This window comes from Globicephala melas, chromosome 10 (genome assembly GCF_963455315.2).
Source record: "Globicephala melas chromosome 10, mGloMel1.2, whole genome shotgun sequence".
In the NCBI taxonomy this organism is placed as follows: domain Eukaryota; kingdom Metazoa; phylum Chordata; class Mammalia; order Artiodactyla; family Delphinidae; genus Globicephala; species Globicephala melas.
Window position 1 is genome coordinate 93,610,693 of NC_083323.1, and position 20,188 is coordinate 93,630,880.

The 20,188-nt window shown below is 47.5% G+C and overlaps 1 protein-coding gene across 2 annotated transcripts in view; it reads right to left on the minus strand.

Annotated features, from left to right (window-relative positions):
* Window positions 1-2,001: 2,001 nt before the first annotated feature.
* Window positions 2,002-20,188, minus strand: part of ETV6 (ETS variant transcription factor 6) — a 241,270-nt gene continuing 223,083 nt past the window's right edge. For both annotated transcript variants that reach the window (XM_030841372.2, XM_030841371.2), the window contains exons 6-8: window positions 12,091-12,233; window positions 10,118-10,218; window positions 2,002-6,123 (exon numbers count right to left, since the gene is read on the minus strand). In XM_030841372.2, coding sequence (XP_030697232.1) covers window positions 6,018-6,123; window positions 10,118-10,218; window positions 12,091-12,233 — 350 coding nt within the window. In that variant the 3' untranslated portion in view covers window positions 2,002-6,017. The remainder of the gene's footprint in view (window positions 6,124-10,117; window positions 10,219-12,090; window positions 12,234-20,188) is intronic.

Sequence of the window (20,188 nt, forward strand, 5' to 3'; positions counted from 1 at the left end):
TCTGGTTATGTGCACCTGTGTTAAGGTCCGGCATGTGAATAGTTACTCCTTCACTCAGCAGAGACTTTTGCTCATGGTGTTTACTGTTGTTGCTGCCCTAAAAGGAGAACAAGCAGACTTCCCTGCAGAGCAGGATTGGCCCTGGGGACGATTCTAGGGGAGGAATTGGCAAAGGAGTGCACCAAAGAGAGAGGCCAGCTCAGTGCCGCCTTAGGTTCAGAATCTCAGGGCTGACAGATCATTGGTCTCTTGCTACTCAAAGTGTGGTCTGAGGACCAGAAGCCTCAGCATCACTGGGGAGCTTTTGGTAAAAATGCCGAATCTTGAGCCTCGCCCGGAGAGGAGAGTAGAAGAGGAGATCTTCTGCCCGTTTCCTAAGATGGTGACCTTACTGGCAAAATCTGCTTCTTACCCAGACCCCCAGGTGATTCGAAGCACTTTCAGGTATGAGCAGCGCCGGTCTGGTCCAGTGGTTCTGAAGTCTCCTGCAAAAACCCTGGCTAAGTGGTCACCCGGGCTCTGCTTAATAATTCCAGGAACAGACAGCCAAGGGCAGTGAGAATGATCCTTTTCTTTTTTTAAAATTTATGCATTTATTAGCTAATATTCATGATCCTTTTCTTTTTCGATTAGGCTAGTTAGGCAGATAAGTGGATAGGAGGGAATGAATTTCCCATGCTCTGATGTACAAGGGCAGGTCAGCTGTTAGTTACCTTTAAAATAGCTCATCTTTATAGCAAACAGACTGCTGAAGGAGGAGGAGGCAAGAAGAGGACTTTGTTATGTGATTCTGTCCCTTCAGCCTCCTTCCACAGTATGTCTAGTATTAGGGAAAATGCAGCATATTATGACTAACATTAATGCAAATTAGTTGTCATCGATTATTTTGTGTATTTACTTTAAATCACCACACACTCTTTTTCATACTGTGATGAACAAATTGATGCCAGCAGTGGCTCCCAGACTTTAGTGTGTATCAGAATCGCCCAGAGAGCTTGGTAGACCAGATGACTAAGCCCCACTCCCAAAGTTTTTGATTCAGTTGATGGGGGCGGGAACATTTGCATTTCTAGCAATTCCCAGGGGATACTGATGCTGGTTATAGAAACAGTAGCTTCAGATGCATTATTAGCACCTTAGGAAATGCCTAAACCCCTATCCCTCGATACTGTGCTCTGACGATACAGAATATGGGGCCAGGTTTCAATAAGTCAAGGTCATGGGTGACAGAATACCTGGGACAACTTAAATATAGAAATAATCTCACAACACTTTCGGAGACCACTGATTCCAAACTTCTGCTTCCCAAACCTATATCGGGGTTGCTTACAAGAAAAATAAATTGCTTCCTTTTCCATTCTTCTCTTAGTTTCTACCCACCACTGATGGCAGGTAGATAGTTCTGGTCAACTGCAGGATGTTTGATGTGGGGATCCTAAGTGCCTACTGGTGGGCAGGTGCTCCACTGGCTAGTGTGGCTGAGACATTCTGAGCGCAGGGCTGGCTCTGAGCGGTGTGACGGATGCCCTTCCGGGTCATCATAGGCCTGGGTGTAGTCCCATTCATGCCCTCATCACCTATACGCGCACACCCATGATTTCAGCACAGCGGAGGAGCAGTCTATGGTGGGAAGACCTGGGGTCCTTTAACTCTTTGAGTCAGGTGAGTCCGCAGCAAACTGATAATCTTCGGCACAGCGCAGGACCCAAGCCATCTCTGACTGAGGTTCCTGCTGGCAAATTTCTCCACGTGCGGCAGCTGCTCAGATTTGAAATGTTTGCTCTGACCTTTCTGGTGCCACTTGTCTAAAGATTGCCTGCAAACTGCTCTGTGACAGAGGCTTCCTGCCAGTGAAAAACCATGACTGCACTTTACACCGTAATTGAGTGGAGACAGGATTTACCTCATTGGACCACCCTGCCTGTCTGACTCCATTTCATATTATTAAAAACAGAGACTTGGATTTTTTTTTTTATAAAAAATTTATTGAGATGATGCAATTATAGGCTTTTCTTTAAAAATTATTTGCAATTCACTGGCCCTGAGAAAAGGCTTTTTTTTTTTCTTTTTTGTTACATTCATTTGATTCAGTCCCTTATAAACCCCACACCTCATAAACAACAAGAGATTAGAAATTAAAAAAAAAATTCTAGATTCGTCCTCGTTTGCAGGTGGTTGCAGTCACAGAGAAATATCTTCAAGAATGTTCACTTGGCATGTATGAAAGATTCGGGGAGTTTGTCGTTGTTTAGTGTTGATGCAGATGGGGCCCAAAGGGTATCAGGTTAGTCTTCTGTGGTTTTTAGGCAGGCAGGGACCACTGTCACCCCCCTTCCCACCCCACCCCCGGCTCCTTGGATCACTCCCTCCATTACTGTTCAGAAGAGAAACAGGTTGAGTGGGTGAAAACTAACTAGCACCGAATGCTTGGGCAAAGAAACTGCCTTTTGTTCTTTGTGTATTTCCCCCAATTTTTATCTTCAGCTTCCTGGGTGGGAATGGGTCAGATCGGGGTATGGCCAGGCTGGGTCCCAATCCTCATTCTGTCCCTGGCATGCCGTCTGCTCCTAGGACAAGTCACAGGACCTCTCTGATACTCAGATTTCCCTTCTTCAAAAGGGGAGCTAATGTTTCAGACATGTATTCAGAGTTGGATCCTAGGCAGTGAATGGCGGAGGAGGTGTGGTTACTTAGGCATTTAGGTACATCCCGTCAAAGCCATTTAAGTTTCTGCTAAACCTACATTCTCACTTGGACCAAGGTATCAGTGTAAGAAGATGATGGAGCGGGGGTTCCAAACATACTGCTGAAAAGAGAAAAAAATCCATCAGTTGTTACTCCTCTTTTCCTGTGGGGATACCCCCGCCCCTCAAAGGATGTGGAACATCGGTGATGCTACCTTAGGCACGACAAAGTTGCCTCGGGACAGAAAGATCTTAGGGATAGCATTACTTCCACGTAGCCCGTCCAGCCAATTGCCACTGCTGTCTTCTGATGGAGAGGAAGCACCCTGGTTACCTCAAGGTGCAGGGAAGAGTAGACGCTAGAGAATTTCAAGGTACAAGCGAGACTGTCTGCCTCGGACCCAGGTGGAGGCAAGTTTGCTCCCCTGCAGCATTCTTCTGAGTTCTCCTTTCCCAGTTTCTCATTTTGCAAGCCAAGACCTCCCATGATGGCAGCAGGGAAAGGCCAACTATTCAGATCATGGACGTACTTCTGGTTTGGTCCCAGGTGAAATTTTCGTCCCCCCTAGTGCTTAGTGTTGAAGTGAGAAATTTCACGCTAGATAGATTCTGCAGGTAGGAGATACGCTCTCGGAGGGCAAGGATGGTGCCCGATTCTTGGGAAGCTCTCGGGGTGTCTAGCAGGTGCTCCATCAAAGTTGCCTAAATTGAACCTGACATCTTTCAGGTCTGCAGTGTGTAAATGCTGTGCCCCTGGTATCGGCATCACTCAGGTATTCTCTCAAAGAACCAATGAGAAGAACCTTTGCCATTAAGGGAGTGAACAGAAAACCAATAACGGTAACATCTGGATGGACAGTGAAGACTACATTGGAATTGCCACCTTCTATTCCTTCAAGTGGCTGAAGGTGCCAGCCTAAGTCTTACAGACTCTTACAGGATATTGCTTTAAATACAGAAATCCTGGGGGCAAAGGGGAATTTCCCCTCCATAATTCAACTGTAAGATTCTTTGGACAATAAGAGCCCGAGTCCTTAAACCTGGGTGAACGGAATGAGATGCTCTAATCTTAGGGAAGAGCGACATCGTGCCTGGGTCTCTGGTTTTATGTCACACACAGAGAGCCTCAGTAAAGACCCACCCTCTCCAGCCCTGCAACGCAATGGCTTCACAACACGCCAGGTATTTGGCTTAATCTCTCCATCTGAGAGCCAACATCAGTCGTCTCAGAGGCTGGAAGATCATCACTGTGTGCTATGGAACGCTCTTGAAAGACATCTGTAGTATGCTGGGATCCAGCTGGATTTCATCCCCGTTCGAGCAGACTGAACCCAAACCCTTCATCTGGGGACACATAGAAGGTCCCTGACCTCACCGCGAACCCGACCTTCTGGAAGGTAGAGTGGGGGGAGTGTGTGAGGATGGGAGGAGGCCGGCCACCCCTGCGCATCTATCCGTGGTTGGATGAGAGGCGGAGCGTTTCCAGTGTCCTTGAGTGATAGCCTATTTGTCCCTCCCTCCCCGCAGGCTGGTGTCCTCATCAGTGAGGCTGGGGCTGGGGGAGGGGTGGAGAACTCCTCCTGCCCGGGTGACCACAACCCCTGCCTGCCTGACTCACTCAGAAATGGCCTGAGGACATGCCTGGGCATCTGGTGGCTTCACCTGGAGGGGGCGGGGGGCGTGAGATGCTCACCCAACTGAGCAGAGGAAGCGGAGAGAAACGAGGACGGGGTGCTTTGTAAGGGAGGTCTAATCTTCGTGAGTAAAAAAAGACTGTACTCCTAATGTTGGATTCCGAGCCTGTATTGGAAGAGTTGATTTAGATGGCTATTGAACAGGAAACCCCTCCCCCCCAAAACTGTAACAGCTCTCGAAAACTACGTTATCATCAGAAGTACTAAGGGGTGGCATCTTCCTCATCTTATAAGATACTACTGACCTTATTTTGAGGTGAAAGAGAGCCACACATGGGTCCATTCTGAAACACAGCTAGGAAAGAAGAGGGTAAAAGGAAGGTATCTGAGGAATTTCCCGTCTGCCCAGGCGTGGCAAACACCAGTGACAACTGAGAGGACACACTCCAGGGTCCTCCCCCTCAAATGCCCTGTGTCCTGTGGGGATCAGGAAACTTAAAAAAAAAAAAAAAAAGGCTGGGAATTGAAAAAAATTTAGGTGAGGGTATGAAACTGACTGCACGATGGCCTTTGGGATGGAGCAGAGGTGACCCTCCATAACCTACTTTGGAATAATTCACACCCCACTGCAGAAGGTCTGTCACCTGGACCATCAGGCCTGTGTGGTTTTTTTTTTTCATTTTTTTTCCCCACTTCGCAGCACTTGCAAACTAATCCCAAGATGCTGGGGCTTCCAAATAACCTGGACAGCCTTCCAGGCTCATCTTACGCTCTGTGGAACCACCGGGCCCCGCGGTTCTCACAGCTGTGTCAGGGGAAGCCTGCCGGACTAGCATGCATCTTCCCGGAAGGCAGCAGCCTCCGGGACGTCTCTGGCCTCCCTCCGATAGGTGGCCAAATGCTGGGATGTGGGTTTGCTTTTTGTGGCGCCGGCTACAAAGCACCCAGACCACCGATCCCGTTTAGGTGCCAACAATTCCCAAGACTCTCCAAAGAGGCTGAACCCCGCTGAAAGGCATCTGAAATTCAACAACAGGCAAGGAGGGAGGACGGGACGGGGCAGGGAAGGAAAGAGAGCCAGAGAGAGAAGAAGAGAGCTCTCCTTTTCAATTTATCGTTTTTAAAAGCATCTTTTTTTTTTCTTTCTTTTTTTTCTTTTTTTTTCCAGCCAAGACCCAACAGCAACAGGCACAAACCTGATCCACGTGGCAGGGTCAAGAGAACCTGAACCCTTTTGTAAGTGTTCTCTCTCCTGACCAGATGCGCTTCTGCACTTTGTGAGATTTGCAAAAAATATATATATATATATAATAGATATATATTTCCATAGGAAAACAACCTCGATGTCTTCCCCTATATGAATGATGAAAAGTCAAACTGCATGGTCTTAAAAAAGAACAAAACCAAAAACACCATGAAACTTAACAATAGGTGGAACGGGGTGGGGGAGGAATTACAGAAAGAGATTCCAAATGAGAAGGAACCATGAACATGAGTCCCAGGCTGGTGCCCTTGGCCAGAATTCCAGCGCCGCCTTTGCTGAGTGGTTTGTCTAAGGTGCTCCGGGGTCCCTCACGCTGGGCGAGAGAAGTGTCACTGCCATGTCCGGGTCTCTTCCCTTCCGCTCCGTCACGCCCCAGCCATCCTGGCGGGCAGGGTGCCCTTGGCTATTGGCCCGCTGAGCCGGGGGCTGGTTCCTTCAACACTCATCTTCTTGGTATATTTGTTCATCCAGCTCCTGGGACTCAAGATGCTCCAGACGGTCTGTTCGGCCACTCATGATTTCATCCGGGGTTTTCATAAACCTTTGGAAGAGGAAATGGTGGCGTGAAGAGGTTACAATTTCCTAAAGTTGTCTTGACCTTGAACTCTAAAAAGAGTTCCCATCGCCTTCACATAGCTGGAGAGCTACTGAACCTGGTCATAATGCTAACTTAGCCCAAATTAGAAAAAGCTACCCCTTCCTCTGACTGCCTGAAAGTTGGCAAAACAACGATAAACGAAAGTCTAGGATGACTGAAGAAGGTGGAGCCGTGTGATGCATTCCTGCGTGACCGTGCGAGGGAGCCCGGGGACAGCACAGGTATCTGCATCTGATGTTCAGAGGGTTACATTTTACAAAGACCCGTGAGCGCTGTGTATCCATTTCCATCCCAGACTGTGCGCCCGAGGAATGGTATTCAAGACTTGAATCTAAGGCGAAGGATACAATTAAATGCTAGGTGGAAAATCTGAGGAATAGGGCAAGATAGTGGAGCTTCTGGAAATTAGAAAGGCCGAAAGAAAGAATCTTTTTCAATGTTATCACTGCTCCACCCCAAATGCTAGCCATTCATCCCCTTTATTCTGTCTTCCTTTGCAGCTAGGTGCAAACAGCCAGCCTCATCTTCTGGGTCGCTGGGGTCATCCGGAAATTACATCAGTGCCATGTTTTGACCATGATTTACATGGTTCAGGAAGGGTGCCTGGCTGCGAACGTTCTGTCCTTATGGTGGGAGGGCCCTTTCCACAGCCCACACACTGTTCCCTTCCTCTGCTCGGTACCACATGACCTGTCTTAAAACATACATTTTCTCTCATCACTTCACGTTCAAAAGCCTATGATGAGGGACTTCCCTGGCGGTCCAGTGGTTAAGACTCTGCACTTCCAATGCAGGGCGCATGGGTTTGATCCCTGGTTGGGGAACTAAGATCCCACGTGCCTTGTGGCATGGCCAAAAAAAACAAAAAAATCCTGTGACGACCACTTATCAGGTCAAGGATCCACTCTCTGGGCCTGCCCCTCGGGCCCCTCTGTCACCTCAACCCGGAAACTCTTGTTTTCCACTGTTCACTAGCATGAACCCTTCACTCCAGTCTCGCCAGTTCTTTTTATATCAATCACAGCTCATGCCATCCTCCAAACCTTTAGCTTTGCCCTTATTTGGAACCCTCTTGACTCCTTCCACTATCTGAGCCCTACTCACCGTCTGGGCTCTGTCTCATCACCCAACCGAAGTCTCCAAGAGTCCCTCCAGTCTAACACTTCACTTGATTACACACTGGGTTTTATACCGAGAAGCCTTCATTTTGGGGCGAGCCTGGCTTCAGACATTCATTTCCTCAAAAATGACTAATCTCTCTTCACAAATAGCACTCTTCTTTCCTTTTATCTTGTTGCAGTCACTGTTGGAAGCCTGTGAACCTTCCACCTACGACTTCTTTTCTGCCCATTATTGCTGATTTTTTTTTTTTTTTTTGGCCGTACGCAGGCCTCTCACTGTTGTGGCCTCTCCTGCTGCAGAGCACAGGCTCCGGACGCACAGGCTCAGCAGCCATGGCTCACGGGCCCAGCTGCTCCGCGGCATGAGGGATCTTCCCGGACCGGGGCACGAACCTGCGTCCCCTGCATCGGCAGGCGGACTCTCAACCACTGCACCACCAGGGAAGCCCCTATTGCTGATTTTTTTTTCAAGCAGTCTGTTCCGTAGCATCTGCAACCTGTCTTCCACTTTTATCCTGGAGCTAACGCTTCTCCCTCAACATCTGAAGTCACTAATAATCCCTTCCAGGCTGAGTCCACAGGTGTGCTATACCTGGCCCTCCGAACTACCCCTATCCTCTTTTGACGGCTTTTCCATATTAAGTTTCTGCTATCCCACACCAGGCTTGCCCAGAAACATTTATCAAAAGCCTCCATAAGGTATAAAACAGAACTATATATATATAAAGGTATATATATATATACCTTCTAGGAGCTTATGACCTACTTGTTGGGGAGAAGGACTTCATATATACAACTATTAAAGATGTAAATCACGATGTGGTTTAGGGCCAAGGAAACCCAACAGATGATGGAAGAAGGTATCTGTGCGTGTCTGAGCAGTTGAAGAAGGTCTCATAAAGGGTAGTAGACTTGAGGTAGACCTGGGGGGTATATATATGTTAAAAAAGCAAAAGTTAAAGTGATGCACATTTCTGGCACAGGGAACCCTATTAGTGTTGGAGGGCAGCTGGCAGTGTGATTATGAATTTGGGAGGCAGGAGAATGGACCAGAGGCAGAGATTGCTGAATTAATCTAGGTACCAGTCGTGAAGTCTAGACATCAGCCTCCACTGCCAGGGAAGCAGTAATAATGCTTCTGCTTTGCTTTCATCTTCCAGGTCTCGTGAGAGTACCTGCCATTGGTAGATTCCAACCTGGAGCCTGCTGGTAAGAAATCTTGGGAAATGTGGTTCCCTGGCTTCTAGCCCCTGAAACAGACTGGAGTGGGAATGGTGCTAAGGAGGCAATGGACTGTCCAGCACAATAATGACTCAGTTGTAAGAAGAGTCAAAGATAACTCCAGTGTCAAGGCTGGTTACTTAAACAATGGTGATGCCACTGCTGATGTAACATTTATTCTGGGGGTGGGTAGGTTTCCAGTATGGGAAGAAGGCCTGTCTTGAACATTTCATGTCTGAGATACTAATGTGATATTTAAGTGGACATGTCCTAGAAGAGGCTCTTGGAAATTAAGATTTGGAATTTCAGGGAGATTTTAGAGCTGCATGTAGAGATTTGAGAGCCCATTCATGGAGGTGATAACTGAAGCTGTGTAACGGGATCCAATCATCCAGGGAAAAAGTATAGAGTGGGGAGAACAGAAGCCAAGGACTAAGTTTAGGGTGAAGGATGAAGAGAACGCATCAGCAGAGCCGGAGAAAGGAGGGTTCTTTTTCCACTTCATTCTACTCTGTTTCCAGCTCTTGAAAAGCCTTCTCTGTTTCTTTTGAAGATCGTAATTGTGTTTTTACTGCTCCTACCTTACCACACCTTTCCAATGCTAAGGCCCAGGTTCTCTGCTCTTTCCAATAAGTACTTATCCCAGTGAGCTCGTTTGCTCATACACAGTGTCATTCTGTCATTTTCCACCCAAATCCACATCTCTAGCCCAATCCGTAACTCTCCTCTGTCCCACCTGCCAAAACGCAGAACCTGAGGTCGTGTTTGTCAATCCCACCTTCTCCCAAGCTTCACTTGGTCTCACCACATCAATTACCACCAGTGTCAGAGAGCTATGTCTGCCTCTCCTGATTGGTCCGTTAGACCCCTTCTTTTTCCTCTTCTAATTGTTTCTCCTCTCTTGCCTAGGGAATCACAATCTATGTGGTAGGTTAAATGGTTGGAACTCATTAGCTGGGAGGAATTCTGGAAAGAGGACTGTCTACAGCAGCTTTCAGACTTTGACAATGCATTGTCATAAATGTATTTTACATCACGACACACACACACACCCCCCCCTGAATCACAGTTTTCATGAATCAACAGGCACTCTTAATTCATGTGATACAGTCTGATATTTTCAACTCTATCCTTTCCTATTCAATTCTGTTCTATTTCATTAAAAAAAAAATTAGACTCATTAAATCTATTTCATGATTCACTAACGGGCCAGGACAAACACCGGTCCAGGGCTGGCAACCTGGGGGCCTAGGTTTGTTCAGTTCCTTGCTCTGCCATTGGTCCCTCTGATCGCTCCCTTTAACTACCATACATATAAATGCCAGATAATACTGTTTGATCACTGCATTATTTGAAAGGTGAGTCAGATTGTGTTTATTTAGTTTTGGCTTTACTCTAGGTTAGACATAACTGGAAAAAAAATTTTTTTTTTTTTCTTAAATTCTAACCAACCACCACCTGGTATCAAACGTGTAGCGGTGATGGCTTTGAGGATCAGATAGGCAGGTAGAGATCTTAACAGTCTCCCTCCTCCCTCTTATTTGAAGAAAACAGTATCCTCCCAGAAGAAGGAAAGGAGAAAAAGGAAGTGCTACCTGAACAAAAGCCTTTGTCCTGGCTCCTTCCTGATAATGTTTAGTTTGTAGTAGTGGCGCAGGGCTCTGGACATTTTCTCATAGGTCATGTTTGTTCTGTTCTGCTTGTTCAAAGGCGGAAGAGAGAAAAAAAGCACAAAGACACAATGAAACGAACCTCAGAAAAGACGCTGCAGCAGCTGTTCAAATCTGCTTCTGTGGCCCCGCCAGTTGGGAAAGCCACCTGCTAATCTGCTCCCTGCCACGCCCACCCCTGGGCTTTTTCACAGACGTCCTCGCTGAGGTTTCTCCTAAGGTGAGTCTAGCTAACAAAGCACACATCCCGCAGCGGCCTCCCCGACTTCCTCTCCCAGGACTGCGCTCTGCTGTGCCCGAGGAATTTCCTGCAGTTTCCCCTATCTGGGGGTCATCCTTCACCTTCTGACCCACAGAGGATTTCTCTTCCTTTTTTCCTTTTTTTAAAAAAAAATTTTTATTTTTACAGTGACCTTTCTCAGGCTTGTGTTTCTGGTTTGTCATTTTAAGGAAGAGATTTTTTTGTTTAAATTCCTGTCATGGAAGCAAGAATACAGTTGTTCCGAGCGCTGGGGTGAGGGCACCCTGTGCGAGCTGCAGAGCGATTTTTCTCAGTGACTCACAGGGTGGATGGTGTCAGTGGGGTATAGCCATATTTGGTCACGACAGCCTCTGCTAGGTCCTCCACGGCGGGGCCAGAGCGCGGGCTGCCATCCTCCAAGGCTGCAGCCGGGGCAGAGCTCAGCGGTGTCTCCCCTGTGGCCTGCCTCTCCTTCGGCGGATCTGGAGTTGGGCCTTCCTGGTGCCCCACGGCTACCTGTCTGTGGTCAGGCCTGGATCTTGCTGACTCTTTTTTTTTTTTAAGTAGGAATACAGATTTATCTTAATTTTCTTTTCTTTTTTTTTTTGGCAGGGGAACTCTTTGCTCTGTGTATCTTACTTTATTTTACTGTGATAAGAACACTGACCATGAGATCTACCCTCTTAAATTTTTAAGTGCATAATACAGCACTTAATACAGGGTTCACTACAGGTACAGTGTCCTACAGCACATCTCTAGAACTTACTCATCTCGTTTAATGGAAACTTTATGGCCCTTGATTAGTAACTCCCATCTCCCCCCTCTCCCCAGTCCCTGGCAACACCAGTCCACTCCTGGACTCAAAGAATTTGCTTATTTTAGCTCTAACTTCGAGTAAGTGGCATCAGGCAGTATTTGTCTTTCTGTGACTGGCTTCTTTACTCAGCGTCACGTCTTCAGGGTTCATCCATGTTGCCACACGCTGCAGAAGCTCCTTTTTTTTTTTAAGGCTGAAGAATATTCCATTGTGTGCATACAGCATGGTTTCTTTATCCATTCATCCATCAGTGGACGTCAAGGTTGTTTCACCCACTTTTTACATCTATGCACTTTAATGGTTTTCCTAACTATAAAAGACTTTATCTTTTAAATTCGATTCCCTCTTCCCAAGGTGGAAAACTGCAGGGGCCATCAGACTTCTTGCACTGTTTGCTTTTCAAGGAGATGCTTTAAAGTCAGAGGATAAGCATTTTCCACGTAGAACTGGGCTTTTGCGACCGTGGAAGTTTCTAACCCAGCGGAACAGAAGCGACGCTTCCCAAAGCCCCCTTGTGAGTCACAGAGTGCCACAGTGCATCCCTGGTACCCAGTTCCTAATGATGGCGTGGGTGGCAGGACCAGGCCGAGGCAGAGGAGTGACGGTTACTCGTAATGAGGCCTGTCAGACCGGAGACTTAACTGGCACCTGGCACAAGGAACAAGTGGCAAGGGGCATCTTTAATGATTTCCTCCCCTTTGCAACTAATTGTCCAGTGAGGAGGAAACTAAATCATTACGGGCAGACAGGAAGCAGAAGACAGACAACTATCCTCCAACCCAGGGATGAAGACTAGATTTTGGCCCTACTTTATAGAACGAATATCTGATGCCCTTTTACCTTATGGTTTCCCCACAGTCGAGCCAGTCCATTGGGATCCACTATCCGGAATATTTTCGATTCTTTGTCCTCCCATCGGATGAAGTTTTCGTACCGGCTGTCAGAAAGCAACTGATAGACGTAATCCCAAAGCAGTCTACAGTCTACAGAGGAAAAGGGCAAGAAAACACTGTTGACAAGGTTGCTTGTTGAAGTACTAAGAGCAAGAATCAGAAAATAATCGAGTAACCGCTCTTGCCTCCTTTGGATGGACTGTCTAACTTCCTCGTTTGGGGAATTCCCTGGCGGTCCAGGGGTTAGGATGCCGCACTTTCACTGCTGAGGGGCCTGGGTTTGATCCCTGGTTGGGGAAATAAGATCCCGCAAGCCACTCGGCCAAAACGAAAACAAAAACACATCCTCGTTTCATAGTGAGGAGAGCAAGGTACAGAGAGACCTGTGAGATGCAACCTTTGACCTGTGGAGGCCTTCGGGACTGTCCGGGCCCAGAATTTCCCCGCTCACATGAGGACACAGAGACCTGGAGAGAGGAAGGGACTGGTCCACGGTCATGACCAATGACCTGAACTTGAGCAGAGCCCACAGAAGGGACAGAACAAGCTCTAACTGGAAATGAACTGGTTCTGAAAAGGGGCTGAAGACACGCCGGCAGGTCAAAGGGCAAAGAAAGAGTGTGCTCGTGTTCGGAGAGAGCAATGTGGTGTCAACGGTGGGGCGCTAAAGGTTACTTTGGAGGGTGATACTCAACAGATAAAGACGTGACGCTTGAGGCCGGCTGAAAAATGGCAGAAAAAGCACCACGATGCGTGAAAGGCTGTGGGGGAAGAAGACCCCTGTGGTTTGGGGACTGTGACCGTGGGAACCATGGCCAGCATGGTCTTTAGAAAGAATGTAGATAGTCCCGTTATAGCTACTTCGGAGGTTTTAAAAATTGCTTTACTATAATGGAATCAGTGTAGAGAGGAACCCAGTGGAGAGAATCCTTTCTCCATGTGCAAAACTGATGCTGCATCGCTTGGTCGGGCAACAGATCTTTCTGTGTGCAGGCCAGGCGCTGGCGAGGCCTCGACCTTGGGCTGTGGATCGGCGAATTGAAAGGGAAGCTACAGGCTGCACGCCTCTGCCCTGTTCCAGTGCTGTCTGGATTAGTGCCGGAACCGGGTGTGGCTGGGCCCCTAGCACAGCCTGGATAGGTGGATGGGAGCGGATGCGGACTTTCTAAGTCTAGTTGATGCAGGACTGGCCTCGACCCCCAGGTGTGCTTCTGGGAGCTTTGATGAGCCCTAGCCAGCATGGCTGGTCGTAAACGATTAGTTTTGTTGAACACCGTGTATGTGTCCCGCACTTTGCAAGCGTTATTTCTAATCCTCACTTTACACACTGCATCCTTTCTAATCCTCTCGTGCCCGAGGTCACCGGGATTTGAACTCTGGGGCTCCTGCACCGTAAGGTGCCGATTTCCTTACTTCCTTATGTTGGGTGAGGCCTGGCACACCTGGGTGGGGAATGTCCAATCCCAACGTGGACTGTTTCAGAGCGAGCCAAACATTCACCTCCCAGAGAATGCGACACGCCCTCCTCTGGCACATACTTACAAGAGGAAACGAGTCAGGTCACCTCGGGCAAGTTTCCTAAATCTCCCTGAGGTTCCGTGTCCTCCTTTAGGAAAGGGGACTAACAACGTCGACTCTCTCCAGGATTACTGTACGAGCGATGATGTGAGTGAAGAGAAAGTAAGGAAAACAATAACAACAGCGATTACTGGGTGCTCTTTGCAGGCACTGGGCTGTGTGTTCTACCAGCCGGCTTGCCTCTGACCCTTAGGGCACCTGCTGAGGCCAGCGCTGTTGCTCTTCCTATTTTACGGCCAAGGAAGCTGGGGCTTAGCGGGTTTGGTCATTGGCTCAAAGGCACAGCTCGTGAGTGACACATGTCGGAGTCTGGAGCCCGCGCTGTGCCACACGTCCTGCGCTGAGACGTCTATTCTCAGAGAAGAGGGTTAACAGGTAACTATTAGTCAAGGACTTTTCCAAGCAAGCTTTAACTCTGAGTGTGTCCTTCGTGCAATCCAGCTTTCTCGCTGAACAGCAGAAGGAACTGGCATAAAATGTGGCATTTTCCAGGAGGCTTAATCTTTTAAGGAACTACCATGAAACTTAAAATGACCATACATCTTCAGTACCCCTTACTGTATCCTTTTTCCCCCCGATTGATCTGTGTCTAAAAATTAATGTGACGTGTGGTTTCTTCTGTTTCAGAAAAGGACCCGTGGTGTCCTTCTTAGAAGGATGACTCCTGGAGCCTGAACCCTACGCTAAGGGAAGCTGACCAGAGATTCTATTATCATCCCTGCCTGCCGCGGCCCTCTTGGTCGCCAGAAGGGGGCACCGAGGAGCAGCAAGGGGCCCAGTCCCAGCATCAGGAAGCACCTTGAGAGGTGAGTGCCACACAGCATCTCACGCTGAGAATAATCGAGCTCATTTTTAAGGCACTTGTAAGAGGGCGGCTGTAGGCAAAGCAGTGAAGTAGGCAGTGTCTTTCTCCCTCTCTGCCACCTCCTTGTCTTACATCGTTTTTAGTACAGGTGGGAAAATAGAGAACTGAGATGCGGTTTAATGGTCCAGTTTTTTGCTTACTATCAAATGGCAGATGCATTTTAATTTCCCACAAGCTCTTGCAAGTAGAAACCATCTGGCAAGACCACATATTATCACACAAAATGCCAGTCTACTAGGAGGAACAAAGGTATAGCAGCTTCTCCGTGTTTCCTGACAGGGTTACAATCCTTTTTACCACCAAGAGGCTTCATGACACCTTTCGGATGCATCTGGACTGGCAATGTGATTCTCTAGAGTGGATCATTTGAACACAATTTAATAATTAAACAAACTGATCTGGTTGTCTTTTGCAGTTTGATGGAAGGAACTTCTGCCCACCGGAAGGTGAGCAATATATTGGCAGTCCCTCACCTCTAAGACTTCCTGGAGCTAAAATGCAAAGTGAGTGTTGTCTTAACACCATCTGCTGAGGGATTTTCACTTTCATTGTTTCTGTGGCTTCTCTTTTTACTGCTTTGGACATTCTGTGTCTCATAAAATGGTGAAGTGCGAACCATTTTCCGTTGGTTCGCACTTAAAAAATGGTTTCCATTTAAAACCATTTTACCGTTGCTCAAAGTAAGGGCTTAACCAGCGCTGGGTACCTACCATGCTGGTTCTTCAGAGGCATCGAACCGAGACCTTTATGTCGTAAATCATTTACTGAAAAAAATCTAGAATGTGATCTGTGTTTGGTTGGTTGGTAAATGAAGGGCAGGGCTTACCAAAGAACAGACTTTACCTGTGAGTTGCAGGAACACTTGTATCTTGCAAACTTTTCCCTTTCATCAATGTGAAAATAACCCCAAACAAGGGGCCAATTGATCATTTTAAACGACATTTAATCCAGCGAAGCCAACTTTAGCAGAGTGATAAAAATATATTGACATTCAAGACATACTGAATTACTCAGTCACTGACAGAGGTAGCAACAGGAATTTTCTGGCATAAAGTAGTTGTTTCGAGCTCAGAGTATAAGTGGCTTTTTATAACACTATTGATTCTATTGTTTCTTTAGTTAAAAATTATGCCAGATGATAAAAAAAGAAAACTGCCTGACCACGCAACTTTTTTTTCTTTTTTTTCCCACAATCGAAGTTCAAGCGTCTGAGTTATTTTTGTTTTTTAAGATTTTAGTTAAATAAAAGGCAGATGCCTTTTAGTTCCCAGGTCCTCTGGAGGCTGTTGCCATGACCCACCAGGAGTTTTTCAGCTTTGTCAAAATCCATCCGTGTCTGCACAGATACGGTGTTTTCTGATCACTGATAAAAATGCTTAATACTATATAATAAAATGCACCCAAAGTTCATCCCATTACAAAACACTTGAACATGCATGTGAAAAATATCTTATATCACAAGGCCTTCACTAATTTTAGCTGCATGTGTCTTAAACTAAAGGGCCTTCTCTGTCAAGGCATGTGGGAATTTTAAACAAATGTTCCTAATTTGGATTGTCTCTTCCATGAGAGGAAGCTCATGAAAGGGTTTATTAGCTCGAGTGAAGTGTTATTTTCCAATTGCAGAAAGAGAGTTCTCTCTCTTTCCTGCTGGGTGAGGTACCCTGGGCATCCACAGTTAAAAGGCATTGCTAAAAAATATATATATCCCTTCCTGTGGTTAGGGAGAAATATTTTCCCTCCCACACCAGTCTCTTACCAGAGACTCCTTGTACAAGCTTATTGAACAGAGACTGTAAAAAGATGGGCAATTCACACATAACCAACATGGTTTCTAAAGGAAAAAAAAAAACAACCTAGAAAACCATGCTAGACAAAACTGATGTTGAAAAGATCTGAGTGGGCAAGTCCAGTTATCGACAAGTTACTTGAATTTCCCGAAATTCAAATTTCAGGAAAGCATCGAAGAAAGAAATTTTTTTGTTGTTTTAACTGCCCAAATGGAATTTTAAGTGAAGGTCTGTAAACTGCAGTTCTGTGGATATAATCACCAACAAGGAGAGGCCTAGCGTTCCTGTTTCATTGCTTTAAATTTATTATGAAAAACTAATAAATTTATTTCAGGTTCAGGAACAAAATGGGTCCGTAACACCCAAAATAAAAAGGTGCTTCTCTGCTTATAGCAGTGGTTCTAAACTAGGGGCAGTCTTGCCTCCTAGGTGGTGTTCTACCATGTCTGTGACCATTTTGGTTGTCACAACTGGGGTGGAGGATGCTATTAGCATCCGGCGAGTAGAGGCCAGGGATGCTGCTAAAAATCTTATAATGCACAAAAGAACTCCTCCCCGGCAACGAAGAATTATTTGGCCCAAATAGCAAGAGCGCCCAGCTTGAGAAGCCCTGCTATGGAAGCACGGGTTTTCCAACATGCAGGGGGGCTATCTGCAGGGTTTTTTTGTGTTCTTGTTTTCCTCCTCAATTCTAGATCAGCCATTACCTAGAAGCAGACAGCTGATACATCCAGCGCAGCCAGCCCTGTGTTGATACGCAGAGGTGTGTTTCCAATGGGTGCCTGCTTGTGCTTTGCTGTGGCTTAGGAAAACGGAAGCCGTATGTGCACGGCAGCAAGCTGGGAGAGGGAGAAGCTGAGGCAGAGAATACAGACCTATGCTCCCTGGCTTCGTCGGGGCGGAGGGGCCGCCGCTGCAAACAAACACCGCTGAACCTTTTCCCCTTTGGTTGCAGGAGGTGTAGAGCGAGGCTGGGAAACGCAGAGACCAAGCCCCCAGCTAAAGCCCAGTCAGACGCATCCCTCCTCCCTCAGGCGTGGAGGCAGACTGCTGGGACACAGGGACGCTGTTACAGAAATGCAGGCCCGCAAACAAACTGGCATTTCCAGTCTCCTCAATCCCCTTCTATTATTTTCTACGAGTTACTGTGCTGGTACTGTTTTATCTTTTAAAAAAGCCGTCCTGAAACTTCCCTTCTCTTCTTGATTTCCCAGTGGCCCACCATGAAAAATGAAGTGCAGTGACTCAGGCAGAGCGAGAGAAGTCTGGCACCTTGGGACATTCCCGTCGGGGCGAAGGACTCTGTCCTCTCCAAGGGTCCCCTCCATCTCCTCCAAATACAGACAGCGGGCCAAGCCTCAGAGGAGGTGAGCGGGAGTGAAGAAGTTCATCTCCAAGGAAGTAAGGAAACTAGGGTTCCCTGAAGGGGTGCACTTTTCAGGCCAACATCACTTAGAACAAATGCCCAGACACAGGCCTTGTGGGTTAAGGCCCTGCACCCGCTCCGGTGGGCAATGGTGCTGGCCATAACCACTGCTCTCCTCTCTGCGGCCCTGGAGCAGAGCAGAGAGAAACGGCGCACAGGAGGGACACTGACTAAGCCTTAGAAATTACCCTGCTCGTGCTAATGTTTGCATATTGTCTCTTTAGTGCTCAAAAGTGCCCAAAAGTGCCCAGAAATGAGTATTAGTATGATCATTATTATGGGTAAAGAAACCAGGCTTCAGGGACCTTAAATACCTCTGCTTGGGAGACAAGGGCTAGATTCTAATCCTGTTGGCTCCAGAGTCCATGCTTTCCCACAGGCCCACAGTGCTACCTGGAACCCTCCCTCTGGCTGTGGATGAAGGGCCTGGGCCGGGAACCATAGAGAGTTCTCTGCCTGAGACAGCATAGGAGGACAGAGCTCCGCCAGCTGGCCCTAAAACCCCGAGCCCCCTGGCTTACGGAGACATCCCACGATCCTGTCCTTTTTTCCAAACACAATATTTACACGCGCGCGCGTGTGTGTGCAGAGGCGCACACACGCATGCACACCACCACACCTTACTGCAAAGGCCTGGGGCTGACACCGCCCTCCATCGCTCACACAGTCCATTTAGGCTTCGCTTTTATGATGTCTTCTTCCCTGCGGGGTTGCTCCTGAGGCTCATTTATACAAGAAAATAAAAGTCCACGTGCCTCATTGGAAACCATGTCACCATCAGATACCACTGGGGAAGAAGCAGAGATGGATACAAGGGGGCAGGGGGCAGTGTGACTCCCCCCAGCCTGGGAGCCCTGAGGTGAGCCCCTAGCTGCTGGCCCTGGTGTCTCAGGCTTAGGTGCCTGCATCTGACGTCCGATCAGAGGCTACCAGGATTGAATTTCTGTGTACACAGAACCCATCCGGTCAGTAAAACCAAATCAAGAGTGTACAGTGCTCAAGCCAGGTGACAAACGAGTGTCTCCTCGAGGAGAATCCTTTTGTTTCTGTTAAAAATGTCACCCTGAGAGATAACACACATATATTTGTTTTCAGTCTCTTTGAGGATCTGAGAGATCGCCAGGCCAAGCGTTATCAGAGGGTTGCAAGTGAAGGGTACAGCGTCTGGGGGTGGGGTGTGGGATCTGTTTTATCTGCTGTAAGATCCACTCACCAATGATAGCCTCACAGACCGTGAAGAAGTTGACGTTCGCAAAGAAAATCAAGAGACTTAGGCAAGAGTTGTGAGATGAGCACAAGAGAAGAAATACTCTCTTTCTGGATGGTCCGTGGACTGTGAACAACCAAACCTGTACAGACCTCTTAAAGTCCGCACTTCTGTGGAGCAGATGAACGGCTACGAGTGGATGATAAACCAGGTTGCCGCTGAATCTTCCTCCCTTTAGCAGATTTTTGGATTAAGTCCAAGGAAGGGACACGCAGATAGGAAGTCTGGTAACTCAGGTTTTAACGGAATTGAAGTTTAAGAGAAAGCCAAAATGACTTCAGTTTTTTTCTTTGAAAACGGAGCTGTCTATACAGTGAAAACCAAAGCAGGGAGCATAGTTTGTCTGATGGCGTAAAGTAAGAGGGATTATTGCCTTGTGCCAGCGAAGACACAACATTTGGCATTTAGAGATGCTGCGCCCTATCACCTAGAAAAATGCCTGGCGCACAGAGATACGTGTTATTTTTTTTTTTTTTTTTTTTTTTTTTTTTTTGCGGTACGCGGGCCTCTCACTGTTGTGGCCTCTCCCATTGCGGAGCAAGCCTCTGGACACACAGGATCAGCGGCCTTGGCTCACGGGGCCAGCCGTTCTGCGGCATGTGGGATCCTCCCAGACCGGGGCATGAACCCATGTCTCCTGCATCAGCAGGCAGACTCTCAACCACTGAGCCACCAGGGAAGCCCACGTGTTAATTTGTGAATGAATAATCTTGACATAGTTCAGGTATGCAGAGCTACACTTTACTTTCCCCAGCTGTATTTTACTTATGCTAATGATGTCATTGCAACTACTCCGGGCTACTCGGCCCTCAGCCTGCCGTCTAGCACTCAGCTCCTTCCTACATCAGCCACTGTTCCCTCCGCGTCTTAGGCGTGCCTCATTCTCTGAGGTGCGAGTCCTTCCTTGAGAGCAGGGACGGCATTTTCTACACCTGTGACTGATACAAGCAGGCAGTTGCGTAGAACGGGGAGCGGTGGACTTTTTCTGTAAAAGGCCAATCAGTAAATATTTTAGTCCAGTCTCTGCTGCAACTCCTCAGCCCTGCCAAGGCAGCCACAGACAATACTGAGTGAGTGGGTGTGGCCGTGCGCCAGTGAAATTGGATTTACAAAAACAGG